The sequence below is a fragment of the Gossypium hirsutum genome, chromosome A07, assembly GCF_007990345.1.
Source record: "Gossypium hirsutum isolate 1008001.06 chromosome A07, Gossypium_hirsutum_v2.1, whole genome shotgun sequence".
NCBI classification, from domain to species: Eukaryota; Viridiplantae; Streptophyta; class Magnoliopsida; order Malvales; family Malvaceae; genus Gossypium; species Gossypium hirsutum.
In genome coordinates this window covers 707,074-723,986 of record NC_053430.1, presented here as the reverse complement: position 1 = coordinate 723,986, position 16,913 = coordinate 707,074, and the positions used below count along the sequence as shown (strand labels likewise).

The 16,913-nt window shown below is 33.2% G+C and overlaps 2 protein-coding genes across 2 annotated transcripts; both read right to left on the bottom strand.

Annotated features, from left to right (window-relative positions):
* Window positions 1-2,641: 2,641 nt before the first annotated feature.
* Window positions 2,642-9,903, bottom strand: LOC107930853 (uncharacterized). Its single transcript, XM_016862598.2, has 5 exons — window positions 9,423-9,903; window positions 9,274-9,311; window positions 3,781-4,051; window positions 3,405-3,691; window positions 2,642-3,314 (listed from the first exon to the last, which is right to left on the bottom strand). Exons 1-5 carry the CDS (start codon window positions 9,765-9,767, stop codon window positions 2,873-2,875), a joined length of 1,383 nt encoding a protein of 460 aa, XP_016718087.1. The 5' UTR covers window positions 9,768-9,903; the 3' UTR covers window positions 2,642-2,872.
* Window positions 9,904-11,004: 1,101 nt separating this feature from the next.
* LOC107930852 (protein CbxX, chromosomal) lies at window positions 11,005-14,617 on the bottom strand. Its single transcript, XM_041117060.1, has 8 exons — window positions 14,406-14,617; window positions 14,110-14,291; window positions 12,838-12,948; window positions 12,653-12,751; window positions 12,459-12,569; window positions 12,070-12,373; window positions 11,828-11,967; window positions 11,005-11,750 (listed from the first exon to the last, which is right to left on the bottom strand). The coding sequence occupies exons 2-8, from the start codon at window positions 14,245-14,247 to the stop codon at window positions 11,217-11,219; spliced, it is 1,437 nt and encodes a 478-aa protein (XP_040972994.1). The 5' UTR covers window positions 14,248-14,291; window positions 14,406-14,617; the 3' UTR covers window positions 11,005-11,216.
* Between the last annotated feature and the right edge of the window lie 2,296 nt (window positions 14,618-16,913).

Here is a 16,913-nt window from a genome sequence, read left to right as displayed (position 1 = left end):
TTACTTCAAATTTGATTCAGTTTCTTTTTTGAGTTTATTTTTTAAAATCAGATCATTTCAAGTTTATATCATTTTTGAGTCATTTATTTAAGTCATTTCGAATTCGAATCATCTTGAATTTGAGTGTTAGGTTTTCGGAATCATGTATATTATTTTTGGTTTGGGTCATTTTATATTATCTGTAAACTTGTTCGGATGAGTTTTTGGTTTAGGTTTGTCTTTCAAAGCTAGGTCATTTCAGGTTTAAATATTACTTTTGGGTAACTTGCTTAAGTCATTTCAAGTTCGGAGTCATTTTGAGTTTAGATCATTTCAAGTTTGCGTGCTAGATTTTTCGAATCATATCATTTTGGGGTTGGATCAATTTAGATAACTTGTAAACTTGTTTAAGTATCAGGTTAGTTGCTTAAACTCGAAGGTTCACTCGAAAATTCAAAGGATTTAGACAAAAATATTAAACCTAAAAAATGAATTTTGAAAAAAAAATGTCTGTTTAAAATATTGTTAGTACTTGAGCTCTTATATATCCAAAGCTGACTAATATTTTTTATATTTATTATATAGTTTATATCATATGAAAATGAAATATGCTATAATATAATACAAATATTAGAAGATAATTATGTTGTTTATAATTAAAATCTTAATTAAATATGTATAATGATAGTAAAAGATATAAATAATTATAAAATATAAAATAAAATTAGTTATAATTTTAAAATAAAAATTATGAACGAATCTAAATGAGTTTGAGTTAATCATTTATAAATATTAGTTTCTAATGTCTCACGTGTTTACTTTTTTATTAGCTTTTTTAAATAAAATATTTCTAACAATTTAATTATATAATAAAAAAATTCCAAATCATAATTAAAATATTATTACCATATTCAATGCACAATATATCTTTACTTCATATAATTAATACTATTCAAAATAATAAATAATAAACATAAATAACATATATAAATTACTTTGGTGATTCAAAAATAACACTAATAAAAAATTCCTAATCATTACTTAAAGCATTTGTATAAATTATAAATATATATATATATATATATATCGTAAATTAAACTCCTCACTGTTTAACTTTTTATGTTTTTTTTTCTTAACAGTGAATAAATTGAGAATAACAGTTTGTAGATAATATACAATTAATGTAATTATAGTGTATTATATTAGATTTTATAAACATATTAGTATCAATTATATAAAAATTTTAATATTTGTTAGTTAAAATAAACTAATATTTTTAATAGAAACATAATAATTTAAATATTAATAAAATCAATATGAAAATTTAATTTTTTATTTATTATTATGTAAATTCATTTAATAATTTTTTAATTGAATTAGAATTTTTATTTATAAGTATAATAATTTTTCTTACAAAGTAAAATTAAAATTCTTATTTATAAATGTTATAAAACTTATAAATAATAAAAATATACATAAATGGAAATTTTAATAATATAATTAATAATAAAAATTATATTGAATGTTTAAAAGTTTTTCTTAACTTATACTTTTATATATTAATACCATTATACAAAAATAACTTTAAGCAAAATTTAAAGTCGATATTATGAACTAAGCTAAGTTTGAGAATTATGTATAATATTGATACCATAAAAAAAAAACTTAACCCTAATCTTGACTGGTTAACGAGTCTAATTACTTAAATAATTTATGAGTTCAGCGGTTTCAAATTTCTGTTATTTGTAGAAGTAATATTGTTTTAATTTTGTTGGTAAATCATAAATGTCGAGGAAACAAGGAACCTGTTCTGCGGGGAAAAAACAAACATAAATAAATCAAATAAAAGAGATGCAAGAAAAGAAATGAAGCCGAGTGGACTCGGTGGGAATCAATGGTCTTCCATTGTTGAACTCCAGAAGTTTTTTTCTTTTTTCCGGACGGCCGATAAAAGTCTGGAAAACCGATTTTTGGAAAAAGAAATAGGATAAACTACACGGGTAATCACTCTACTCTTTTTATTACTTAATTATGAAAAGTTACAAAATTTTCACTTAACTATTTAACTTATTTTTAGTCACTCGTTGTTTAACTTGACAACTTCTAAAATTGACATAATAATAATTCTAACCCTCAAAATTTATATATGTAATTTATTTATTTATTTTTATTTTTTACATTTTTAGTTTTTTTTGTGACATTGAAGGTTAAAATTAAAAATAATGAGAAAAGATTAAAGTTATTATACTAAACTTTTTAGTGTTTCCATTTAAATATATTTCCGATCAAATTTAACAAATAAATTTATTTTTTAAAGCTTTTTAGATAAAAAAAAGTAACAAAAAATGTAAAGCTATAAAAAAAATCAAATTACACAATGTTTAAATGTTTAATATTTTAAAATCAAAACTAAATTGACACAATTTATAAATATTAAGGGTTAAATTTAATATTATGTCAGTTTTAAAAGCTACCACATCATCTTTCTGTTAACCATTTAACAGTCGGGGATAATAATAAAAAAAGACAAAATTAAATAGTTAAATGACCATTTTATAACTTTTTATAATTAAATGACCAAAAAAGAAACTTATCGAGAATTAGATGAGTACTAAATATAGCATCAACACAAGCATGCACATAAATTTGCAAAGGGAACCTATTTGATCAATTAGTTTATTCTTCCACTATGAATGAGTTTAATAAACTTGCTACTTTTACATTTTTTCTTTTTTCCCTAACATCAGTTATATCCGAAACTCGAAATTCGAAACTTGAAACTCGAAACCCGAAACCCGAAACCTGAAACCCGAAGTGTTCATATTTACACCGGTGCGAATATATATACGTATCCGTGTTGAATGTCAATCGAAACAATATATCCAAATAAGGCTCACATCACCCGTGCTTTATCTGCATATTGAGCAACTTCCGATGCTATTTCAGAGATCCAATTAACCGCGGTGCCACAAAAGAGTTCCCAAAACCAGAGATCCAATGCAAGGACCGAGGAAAAGATGAGTAATGCCAATGTCTGGTAACGGTTCAATGGCCAGCCGGAAACTTCAGCCATCATCTTCAAAAACGGAAGGGAATTGCTCTGGAGATCTCGTTTCGTAATGGACCAAGCTGTTATCCAATGTACTCGGGAAGGAACAAGGTCGAATTCCTCTCTTAAACGCCTACCTAAGTCCGGCATGTGACCACCCCCATAGAGTATTGCTATCTTGTTATGACCATCATTGACCGCTCGTCTCAATGCTTCTGTTGCAGCCCTGTTCCTCTCACCGATGATAACCGATTTCTCTTCCACATCAGCTGTCACTTGAGTGAACCTACCCAAATATGAAAAAAGGAAAAAAGAGTACTCCAAAGTTAATAAGCTTCCTTGCAAGTCAAGCAAGGTTTTTTTTCCCGAAACTTACTCGGAGGTTAGTCGTTTTGCCAGGAAAACCTTCATGGCGGCACCAAAATCAAGCCTTGATAAAGCTTCTAGCTCGGGATACTCGGATGCTTGGCTTCCTCCATCAGCACAAACACCGCTAATTATAAGAAGACCAACGAGTGGCATAGGTAGCACACGAGAAGCCCATAGAAGCTTGGATCTCCAAGGATCAAGGTCATCCGGGATTGAAGCGGGCTGCACTAAAGCTTTCGTTGATTTAAGGGTCATATCCCTTGCAAATGTAAAGAAACTTTCGCCTTTTTCTAGCTGGATAAAATCATACTCGAAACATTAGATGTAGAAGCATGATGTTTACAGCTGAAAATAAAGTCGACGACCTCAGACTTTTATCGTACCTGAAGTAACTTGAAGGTCTCATAGTCAAGATCTGCGTGGTACCAATTATCAGCCTGGTAATCGAGACAATCTAATTGGAAATTGAGCATGAGTATCCGAGCCATCTGCCGTTGAATGCATCCCAGAATGTTGAAACCTCGTGATCGTGAACTTTTGAGTCGTTTTGCTGCCGAAGGGTTCCTTCGGTTTTCCAAACTCTCCCTACTAGCAACCATCTCATACAGAACACAATCATATGGTGCAAGTTCCTTTTGAAGAGTCTCAAAGTACCTGCAGTCACCAATTTAATCAGGAAAATCCATACATAGCAAAGTCGGTACAAGAAAACCGAACATTTTAGCCACACAAGCACAAGGAAATTGTCGGCGTGTGCAAACTCAATCCGCTACACTCCGACAAAGGTTCCGAATGAGATATTAAGAAGACAAAAGTACTCTCATCTTTAACATGTTCTAATCATTCTTCATGTAGGCAGGCAAAATCGAAACCCGAATTATAGAACAACACAAACAATTCACAAACCGTACAATCCCGATCACAGAACAATAGCAATCCAGTTCAGTATGACTAACGATTCAATTATATAAATACAAAAGCTATATGCATACATTCAAACCGACGAATCGTATTTCGTTCCTATTAGACTATCCCTATCGAATAAGGTTTCATATAACCATTGTGTTCCACTTTCTGTTTGTCATACCGAACCGATCCAATGACAACCCTCCATTCAAAATAAATAATCATGAAAAATCACGGAACAATAGCAATCCAATTCAGTATGACTAACAATTCGATTATATAAACACAAGCTATATGTATAAAATCAAACGATGAATCGTATTTCTTTCCTCTTAGACTAACCCTATCAAATAAGGTTTCATATAAGTAACTATTTGCATTTCAATTTCTGTTCCTCGTACCAAACCAATCCAATGACAACCCTCCATTCAAAATACATAATCATGTGTAATCTCATATAAAAATCAAGAAACAATAGCAATCCAATTCAATATGACTAGCGATTCGATTATATAAACACAAAAGCTATATGTATACATTCAAACCGATGAGTCGTATTTCATTCCTATTAGACTATCCCTACCGAATAAGGTTTCATATAAGTAACCATTGCGTTCCTCATACCGAACCGATCCAATGACAACCCTCCATTCAAAATACATAATCAAGAAAATCAATGAACAATAGCAATCCAATTCAGTATGACTAACGATTCGATTATATAAACAAAAAACTATATATATAGATTCAAACCGATGAATCGTATTTTGTTCCTATTAGACTATCCCCTACCGAATAAGGTTTCCTATAAACAACCACTCGCATTCTAATTTCCGTTCCTCGTACCGAACCGATAAACATATTTAATAATAGTGATTAGAAAACAATTGTTGAAAGTAACATTGAAATAAACTATAACCAGATTGTTGCGGAAGCGACGATAATATTAATAACAATATTATCAGAAATATTTAGATAATTATTATGCCAACAATTATACTAAGAAAATTCCCAGTTAAATTGGAGGGGTCACAATGGTCCCGCTTAAAACCCAACAACTAGACAGAACTCACTTAGATATTTATAGCAATAATAACTAAATAAATATAACCAACATAAAGCTATTAAATAAAAGCAAACAAATAAGAAATAAAATACCAGAGTTTTAACGAGGTTCGGCCAATTTAGCTTACGTCCTCGGACACTACCAAATTAATATTTCCTCTAGAAATATTACAAAGGAGAAGATTTTGGGATGATACAACCAAAGGGGGAGGGGTTCTATATATAACAAACCAAACCCCCTCCATTTCTATCTTTTCCTAATGTGGGATATTGCCAATATTCAACAAATCTCCACCTTGGCGATATTCCACATCTTCGAACATCTTCTCATAACACAAACTTCAATAGTGTCTTAAATTTTGCAACCAATCGCCTTCTTCCCTTTTGGTAGTTGTGCCAGCTTCCACATCTTGTTTTTCTCTAGAGATTGCATTTCCTCTTCCATTGCACCTAACCATCTATAATTCTCTAAACTCTGAATGGTTTCGGTGTAAGTGGATGGAATATTATCAACAACTGGAAGTGCATAAGCTACCATGTCAGTGAAACGAGCAGGTTTCTGAATTTCTCGTCTCTGCCTTCTGACTGCAATTGGCTCTGATTGCTGTTGAGGTTCTTGGGTAGAAACCTCTTCCTCATCTGACTCTGCATCTGCCAATGAAGAATCACTAGTGGTACCTTTTGCTGGAATTACCACACTCTGCTCAAACTCCACCTGCTGCGGAGTACACTCCACCTGCTGCGAAGTACTACTCACTCCTTCTGGATTTACCTTATTCAACATGGCAGATTCATGAAAGGTAACATCCCTACTGATTATCGTCTTCTTTGCCTCTAGACACCACAAACGATATCCCTTAACACCAGTATTGAAGCCCATGAATAGAGCCTTCTTTGCTCTTGGATCTAACTTTGATTCTTTCACATGATAATATGCAATAGAACCAAAAATGCGCAAGGTGTCATAATCAGTAGCAGGTTTTCCATACCATTTCTCCAAAGGAGTCTCGCCATTTATAGCAGATGATGGCAAATGATTGATGAGATGTTGAGCGTACATCACAGCCTCAGTCCAAAACTTTCTATCTAATCCAGCATTAGATAACATACATCGAACTTTCTCCACAAGCGTTCGATTCATACGCTCTGCCACCCCATTCTGTTGCGGTGTTCCACCTACGGTGAAGTGCCTTACTATGCCACAATCTTGGCATATCTTCAGGAAAGGATCGCTTTTATATTCTCCACCGTTGTCTGATCGGAGAACCTTAATCTTCCTTCCTGTCTGATTTTCAACTTTAGTTTTCCACTTAAGGAAAACTTCAAGCACCTCATCTTTGTTCTTCATAGGAAACACCCAAACTCGTCTGGAAAAATCATCAATAAAGGTGACAAAATAACGTCTTCCTCCAAGTGATGGAGTCTTGGACGGTCCCCATACATCAGAATGCACATAATCCAGAATACCTTTAGTATTGTGAATCCCAGTGCCAAATTTCACCCTTCGTTGTTTTCCCAGAACACAATGCTCGCAAAATTCAAGTTTGCAAGTCTTTGTACCTTTCAATAATCCTTGCTTGGCTAGAGTTTGCAAGGATTTTTCACCAGCATGGCCCAAACGCATATGCCACAGCTGTGTTGCCTCAGCGTCCTTCTTGGTACTCGTAATTGCTGCTGCTGTTGTCCCGACCACTGTACTACCTTGGTAGTAATACAGATTGTTCTTTCTTATGCCTTTCAACATCACCAATGCTCCTGAAGTTGCTTTAAGAACTCCATCTCGTATTGTCACAACTAGGCCTTTAGATTCTAACGACCCCAAAGAGATGAGATTCTTCTTCAACTTTGGGACATATCGTACATCCCGCAAAATTCTAGTAGATCCATCATGACTCCTTAGTTTAATTGAACCTATCCCGGCTATTTTACATGTGTTATCATTACCCATGTAAACAACCCCTTCATCTAGTTTTTGAAATTCAAAGAACCATTCCCGAATGGGACACATATGATAGGAACAACCAGAATCCATGATCCACTCATCTGTATATAATGTTGAAGATGTCATACTAAGAGAAAAGTCTGACTCTGCTTCACTATTGCATTCTGCAACATTTGCATCTTGCGGAGTCTTCTTTTTTTTCTTCAATTTTGGACAATCTTTCTTCCAATGTCCTTTTTCTTTGCAAAAAGAACATTCATCTTTGGCAACAGCTCGACCTTTGGACTTTCTTCTCTTCCCCTTAGACTGACTTTGCTGACGACCTCTTGTTACCAATGCTTCCACTGCTCCTTCACCTGAACCTTTCAACTTATCCTTTCGGCGTAGTTCATAGCTATACAATGCAGCAGTTACTTCATTGAAAGTTACTTCCGATTTTCCATGAAGTAGAGTAGTTTCAAGGTACTCAAACTCCTCAGGAAGCGATCCCAACAACATTAACGCCAAGTCTTCGTCTTCAAAAGTCACATCCAAATTCAACAAATCAGCCACCAGCTGATTAAAATTGGTAATGTGCTCGTTCATCGTGGTACCAGGAACATAACTGAAACGAAACAGTCTTTTCTTCATATGTAACTTATTTTGACTGTTCTTCTTCAGAAATTTCTCCTCCAATGCTTTCCACAATTTACTTGCAGAAGTCTCTTTACTGAATGTATACTTCTGCTCTCTGGAAAGACATGATCGAATTGTACCACATGCCAATCGGTTGATGGTCTTCCATTCTTTATCATCAACCCCTTCTGGTTTTTCTTCCTCAATGGCAATATCTAGACCCTGTTGAAAGAGGGCATCTAGAAGCTCACTTTGCCACATGCCGAAATGACCTGTTCCATCAAAAATTTCCACTACAAATCTCGTATTTGCAGTTCCAATCCTCGGCAAAATGTACGAAGTGGAAGTTGTTGATATGGATGGTTTTTCTTCTGTCATTTTTGCCATAGCTTCTACTTAATAGCCACCAAATGCAGAATACCCACAAGCTTTAGGAAATGTTTCTGATGTGTAAGATCAGACTAAGCTGCAAACACAGAGCATACTACAAAACCTTGGCTCTGATACCAATTGTTGCGGAAGCGACGATAATATTAATAACAATATTATCAGAAATATTTAGATAATTATTATGCCAACAATTATACTAAGAAAATTCCCAGTTAAATTGGAGGGGTCACAATGGTCCCGCTTAAAACCCAACAACTAGACAGAACTCACTTAGATATTTATAGCAATAATAACTAAATAAATATAACCAACATAAAGCTATTAAATAAAAGCAAACAAATAAGAAATAAAATACCAGAGTTTTAACGAGGTTCGGCCAATTTAGCTTACGTCCTCGGACACTACCAAATTAATATTTCCTCTAGAAATATTACAAAGGAGAAGATTTTGGGATGATACAACCAAAGGGGGAGGGGTTCTATATATAACAAACCAAACCCCCTCCATTTCTATCTTTTCCTAATGTGGGATATTGCCAATATTCAACACAGATAACCAAAAGCTATATGTATATATAAGTTGTGTTCCGATTTTTGCTCCTCGTACCGAACCGATCAGCATTCCTAGTAACATTGAAATAAACTAAAACCAAATAACCAAGGACTCGATTATATAAACACAAAAGCTATATGTATAAATTCAAACTGATGAATCGCATTTCATTCCTATTAGACCATCCCCAATCGAATAATGTGTCATATAAGTAACGATTTGTGTTCCGATTTCCGTTTCTCGTACCGAACCGATCCGCATTCCTAGTAAAATTGAAATAAACTAAAACCAGATAACCAAATGACAACCCTCCATTCAAAACACATAAACATGAACAAAAAAACAAAACATAAATCACTTGTAATCTCATAAAAAAATTTCTATGTTTGAATTCAACCAAACATACTCTGTATCGGCAATATGAATCGTTGAGACCAAATCAACCTGAAAACATCAAATTCAAAAAAAAAACCCAGAATTAGAAACCTGCAAATTGATTCTCCTATGAAAGCAATGCATAATTTAGAAACAAAAGCTCGATGGTGGTATCATTACCCGAAGAAAAGGGTAAAGAATAGACCAAGGGAACCTCTTACGATAGCTAACAATAGCCGTTTGTAACTCGCCACTACCGTTTTGACTCCCTCTCTTAAACCTCATGAAATCCGCTATCGAATTGTTGTTAAAAAACTGCTCCGCCGTCGTGGACGACGACGACCCATCTTCGACTGTTGAAGAACAACAAGAAAGCTTTGACGATGGGTATTTGACAGATTTTGAGAATCTGGGATTGGGTTTAAAGAGCTTAAACGTTATAGGCCAAAAAGAAACAGAATTGGGAGATGGATCAATGTATGAAGGAAATGAATATGAGATAAGTGAGAGAGAGCTTGAAACCATTGTTTCTCTCAGTGTGAGAAAACAAAGGGAAAATTTGGAGGATTTGAGGGGCTTGATTTTATGTCTTCCACTCGATAAAAATAAAACCTGGTTCACAGTTTTTTTTTTTTAATAAATTTTAATGGTGATATTTTGCACGTTAAAGCAAAAGACCTGGTTTCTTGGAAGAAACTAAAAGCCAAATTAATTTCAATTATTTTGGACGAGGAAAGCCATTAATAATTCAGAAACAAAATCTAAGCATATAATTGGGCAAAACCACAGCAATGTAATTATTAGGTAGGGCTTTTTTTTTTTGGTTTTGGATAGAGTTGGTTATAAAAGGAATTATTAGCAACAACCTCCTTTTGTAGTTAGATTACATTTCACTTTTTTTATTGAAAGAAAAATATATATTATATGAGAGAGTAAATTCGTATTTTTATTAATAATTTCATTTATTTTATTGTTAAATTTTGTGTAGCTAAAAAAGTTACACGTAACATGTCACGTTTATCTTATGCTAATATACATGGACTATTTTTGAATAATAGAAATGGAATGAATTTTTAATAGAAAGACCAATTTACCCTTTAATATAATATAATGTACGAGATTAACTTTTTTATTTTTTTAATAGAGGGATAAAATGCAATCCAACTATTAATACAATGACCTCCATGATACTTATACGTTATGAAATGAATGAATTCTAATTTTTTTTATTTGGGTCGAAGTTTAAAATTTTATTTTGATAATTTTGGTTTGGGTCTAGTGAGGAGGCCCGATTCTTTTTGAAGAAATCTTCAAAATACCTCAACTGGTTAATATTAGCTCCAAATCGAGTTAAGATTGTCTTTTAATTTTATGAAGAGAGTGTCTTTAAGAGATAACAAGTTTATAGAACAGGACCGCTTTGTAGAATCAAGTTGTGCATGACGCACAACCACCGTTAGTAAATTTTAGATTCGAGTCATTTAAAGTTCTAAGTTTTTGAATGAGAATATATATGTCAATAAAGAAAAAGTTTGCTCCAAAAGAAAACGATAAATTACACTAATCATTCAACTATTAATATTTTTTTATAACTCAATTATAAAAAAATTACAAATAATCACTTAATTATTCAATTTTATTTTTTTATCACCCAACTATATATATACGAAAAGAAAAAAAAAAGGGAACATACACCAAGGGATGCTGGAAATGAAATTTATTAGTGCACTGAAAAACAAATGAATAATACTCTACTATAACATGAAGAATGCCCCTTTTTAAGGGAAAGAATAAATATATGTATGAGTTCAAATCAATTGTTTAGCTCAAAAAGGAATGAATTTAATTAACAAAAACAAGCCAAAATGAAATCAAAATTCTTTCAACCATAATCTCCATCACACACACATATATATATACCTGAAACCAGCTTCTGAGTTTAATGAAACCTTCTAGATTTATGGTTCAATAATATCACGAGAAAAGCCGAATACCAGCTTCGAGATCTTCAAGGGTTATGGTCCGCAGTTCATCAGCGTCTATACAGTCGAAACTGAGTCGAAGATCAAGGTATTCCCTAGCGTTAACTAGTAACGGATCGACTAAACCTCCATTCATCTCTTTACGCTGTTTTTCCGTTGTTTCTTTCTCTATTAGTCTTGCTATTGCATCTAAACTGCAAGAACTATGTAACTTAAATCCGTACAACAAACTTTGCTCGGTTTGATTGTTCATTTTGATATGGAGGATCTCAGCTAGTTCTTCGGGATTGAAATCGCTGAACTGGAAAAATTTCGTTACCCTTCGGGAGAATCCTTCGTTAGAACTGATTACACGCTTCATTGGTTCACTGTATCCAGCAAATATGACTACGATTTTACCGCTGTCCATTACAGACATGATTTCTTCTAAAGCCTCTAATCCATAGTCTTTATCGTCAGACTTTTGCATTGGGATTAACCTATATGCTTCATCAACAAAAAGAATTCCACCTTCGGCTTCTTGGATCTGTAAATGATTGGTTCGTAATTAGTTCGTTAAGAAATAGAACAAAAAATAAAAATCCTGAATGCACGAGGAAACACCTTTCTCCTTGTCTTTGGTCCTGTGTGTCCAACGAATTCACCAACCAAATCTGTCCTTTGTACTTCTGTTACCTTGTCAGTAGGTAGAATTCCGACCATATGAAGCAATTTCCCGAGAACACGAGCTACCATAGTCTTACCTTTTGAGACCAAAAATCATAGGTGTAAAAACTACAGGTTCCATGGAGTATCAATAAAAGACAAGTCATCAATTCCGAGATGGATGATCCAATGGCATTTACCTGTTCCGGGATTACCAAGGAATGCCATATGAGGAGGTCTTCTAGCGCCAACTTTCAACCCTAGAGATCTACGCCTTTCATCGAGAAGCATCCCCTTTGCCCATTTCCGAAGTTGAACTTTGAGATCATGCAAGCCCACGATATTTGACAGCTCTTTCTCGAGCTCATCCATCTTAGCCTTTGCTTCACCGCATGCTTCCAATGCCCTTCTCTTTCGCTGCTCTTCAAGATGCCTATGTAATAATTCCTGTAGCTTCTCACTTCCAGGGCCTTTCGAGATATGTTTTATAGGTGTCATACCTTCCTGCAGTTGAAACGCGAAATCAACACGAGTTGGTAAGATAAATCAAGCATAATAAAATACACTGAGTAAATATGATGAAAATTACATCATCCTCAGCACTACAATCGGCATTGTACTCGAGTAGTGTCTTGACAGTTGCATGGTTGTCTGATCGAATCGAGTGCCAAACAGCTAAATGTAACGGTGTCATTCCGTTCTGCATGAATAACATGGATGAAGAAAATCCTCAATATATCAAACGTGATAATAAAAGTACAACCTGGAGCTAAAAACAAGTACATTAGCTTTGGCTTCAATGAAAGCACCATGAGCAAGGAGCAACCGTGCAACTTCGCTACATCCATTCTTGGCTGCCATATGCAACGGAGTCTCACCATACTGCAAAATTTTAACTACCATATTTAACTTAAAAATAAAAATAAAGTGAACATTTTCTTCGTTTAAAACAAATACACTTTACCTACCATATTTTTAGCTTCCAACTCAACTTTTTCTGATCCTTGCCAATCGAGCAAAAATTTAACTATCTCAGCCCTGTCATTTCCAGAGGATACATGAAGTGGTGTTTGTGCCATCTGCATTTAAACCAAATATAAATTAACAATATAATACAAGGGAATGGATTCCATCCGTATGCAAAAACAATACATCTACACCACGAGTCTATGACATGTTAAATGATGATAAAACAAAACCATTGAATGATTATAACATAAACAAGGAAACCAACCATTACGACCACCGCAACCAAATGAAGCTTTATAATACTAACTCGAACTTAAGAATCTAAAATAGCTCATCTAAAAATTTCAAGTCAACATATCATAGCTTTTACTACCATGCTTTTAATAGTCAACTTAGAATTCTTGCGTACACACGCAAGTGCATATATATATATATAAATCATGAATCTATCATTGTCTCAAATATGGATAGCCTTGGTTAAGATCACAAGTTCATTCCCCATCGAATAGCTTCATTAACCCATACCCATTTCTCTACACCATCTATTACACTGGATAACATCTCTAGCTATATATAGATATATATATCATATCATACCATACCATACCATACCATATCATAATCATTGTCTCGAATATAGTCAAATATAGTTAGCCTCAGTTAAGATCATGGATTCATGCACCATGGAATAGCTTCATTACTCCATACCTATTTCTTTACCCCATCTATATATACACTTAAATATATAATGAATGAATCACTGGCAATGGCGGACTGTAATGGACGCCGAGGGGGTTTTGCCTCCCCCCTCCAATTTTTGGAAAATTTCATTTTTCCCTTGAAATTTGTTGAAAATTTTAATTTGGCCCCAAAATTTTTTGAAAATTTTAATTAAGCTCGTCTATTTTTATTCAAAATTCTCATTAATCTCAAATTTTTTTAAAATTTTAATTAGACCCCAATTTTTTGAAAAAAAAATCTGACTAAAATCCAAAATTATTGTTTAGTTAGGGCTCCCAAAACTTAGTAAACCTCAGTTAATATCATAAGCTCATACACCCATAGAATAGCTTAATTAACCCATTTCTAACCAACTAAGTTCCCTGGATCTAAAACAATCCACCATTGAACAACCATTTTGATTAATCTAAGCTAAAATAACTAAAATTTCGCTACAAATCAACAACATATTTAAAAAAAGGATGCTAAACCCATCAAACATACTAAAAATTACATCTAAAAACGCAATGATGAAGTCAAATGAATCTTACAACAGGGTTTCTCTCATTGAGAAGAAAAGGCTTATCATTAAGCAACTTTTGAAGACCAACAAGATCCCCAGACTGAGCTAACCCATGAACCGTAATGGGTTTAACAGATCTCGACCGTTGATCTTGACGCCTCTGCATCCTTGCAAAAATAATTTTTTTTTCTTTCCTCCCCCTTTTCCTCTCTGTAGAAGAAAAGTCAAAGAAGAAAGAACAAGAAAATGAAAAAATGAAAATGAAATGGAAAATGAGATGAAATTAGATTCGGGGTTTTTATAAAGGGAAAGAACGATTGGCACCGAATCCGATTCTCGCGCCTTGAATCTACTAACACTGGTGTGTGTGTTTTCAAGTTCTTTGCTATATAATTTCTATGGTGGTGGTTTTTTTTGGGCAAATTTACGCGGTTTGGATTTGGGCTTTTTTGGGGGGGATCTGTGGGCGGCGGAGCTTCCTCTCAGTAGCCACCGCCCACCAAGTGGGCCACCTATTTTTAAGCTGTAAATAGTGAACCACTCAATTTTTGCTTGATATTTTTAGTTTTTCAGCAAAAATAAAATAGGGTTTATTTCATCAAATGTCCTCGAATTATTGCTTTGATTTCAAATTGGTTATTATCCTATGAAATATTTTTAATTGAGTCCTTAAAGTATCAGTATTATATCAATTAGGTCTGTCCGTTAGCCTTGTCATTAAAAATTATGTGAAACATGTTTTAAAATATATTGATCAAATTATAAACACATGTATACTTATTACATAAGCATCTTGCAAGGGCTAATGGCAAGCAAGGACCTTGGACTCCTTAATTAAATGGTACAATTATAATTTTAGTTTCTCATAAAATTAATAATTTAATTTAATCTCTTTTAGTTACTTTGTTAATGAAAAATTACATTTTAGGCCCCCCTTGAATGCTAAAAATTCTCAAGATTAAACTATAAAATTTTTATTTTTAGAGAGATTATAATTGAATTTTAAATTTTAAGAAAGACTAAAATAAAATTTAGCTATTAAATAAACTTAAAAATTTGCATTTTCTAAATGGGCATTTTTTTTTATTTTGGGAAAACTAAGGCTCTTGTCTCTTCTAATTCTAATTCCGAGTATGTATGGCAATTATGCGTAATAAAATTTAAACTTTGGATACCAATATTAAAAACTTCAACCTTTGTTAACAAATATTTTTCTCTTTTAATTTTTTATTCAAAAGTTTTTATTTATATAATGATAAATATTTAATTAAGTTTATATTTTTAATTTAATTTACATTTTAATTCAAGCATATTGTTTGTTATCCAAATATTTGTAGCATGTGCATTTTAGGCTTCTTTTGGTACAACATTTGGCTCCAATGCGTTGAAGTTTAAAGGTAACTTTATTTTTTCACTGGAACGCAAGCACCTATTTTTGGTGCTGTTTGGCGCATCACCAGTCTAATCAGATTAGCTCACTGGTTACCAAATTTTTGTTATATATTAATATATATGTTTTCATTTAATGTTTTTAATAGTTATTTTTTATTTTTGTCTAACTGCTACAGTTGTATTTGAATCCAAACACATATCTCACAACTAATTTTAATCTCATTGCTACAATCTCACCGCCATCGTTGTTTTTAATCTCATCGAAAACCATCTCACCGATGATTCAAAGGAAGCCTTAGTGATTGAGTTGTGATGACATTTAGGTCTTTCTTTGATCATACTTGCTAGTATTAAAGACTGAGTAGAGAAAAAATGAAGAATTAACATCTTCTCTGTTATAATCATGGAAATTGATTCAGTTACTGAATTTTCATTTTTGTTATGATGATAAGGAAGTTGAATCAAATGATTTATGGGATTTTAGTTCCCAGTCAAACTCAGAATGGGTATAGATAGTAAGACAGTTGAGATAGTTGAATTGTTTGAAGAGGCCAATGAAGAAGATGGTTTTCGTGTTGTGTGTGGTAGCCAAGATAATAAGGCTAACATGGATATTTTTGTTAGGCATCTTGAAATGAATGGTGAGGTAAATTGCATGCCACTAATGGAGACAACATTATAGGTGATGGGGCATCCACTCAAAGTTCAAAGAAGGAGTCTTAGGGCACCTTTAATACGACTTCGAGGTTGAAAACAAAGTTGGTAACACGATAGATGATAAAAGGAGAGGTAAGGAGATTGGTGGGGTTGAAAAAAAAAAGGCTAGACAATAGTGATGAATAATGATTCACAAAACCTAAAGATTTTGCTAAAAGGAAATGAAAGAAACTCAGAAAGAATCAATGTATCGGAGGTTGCCAATAAATCTATTTCAATAGGTGATGTTATAAATTCAAGATATAGCAAGGAAGTTGAAAGAGAGGCATTATCAAGGAGGCTAAAGAAGCCGGAGTTTTTTTTTTGGGGGGGGGAATATGTCTTATGTTATCAGAGCGGAAAAAGTAGTTGCAAAGCGGATAAACATTGAATTGAGCATGAAGGCTACATGAATTTGAAGTATAATTTTTTGGAGGTAAGTAGGTGATTGCATGAGAAATTTCTCAATGAGGAATTTCGAGATTAATCTTATTTTTTTCAATATTACCATATAATATTATTTGACTGTGTGTTAGTGTTTGCATTTGACAAAGAGGGTGCTCAATTTCTAATTAGCGTTGTTATTTTATTATTGTTATTTATTGAGCTTGGTTGCTGTGTAATTGAACTCTGCGTGTTTTTATGAAGTGTTTTTGGTGCAGTATTTCGTAGCTTTCAAAAGTTTCTAGGTAGCTTGTATTGATGTGAGATATTGCAATTTTCTTTCTTGTTTAGGAGCGTGTT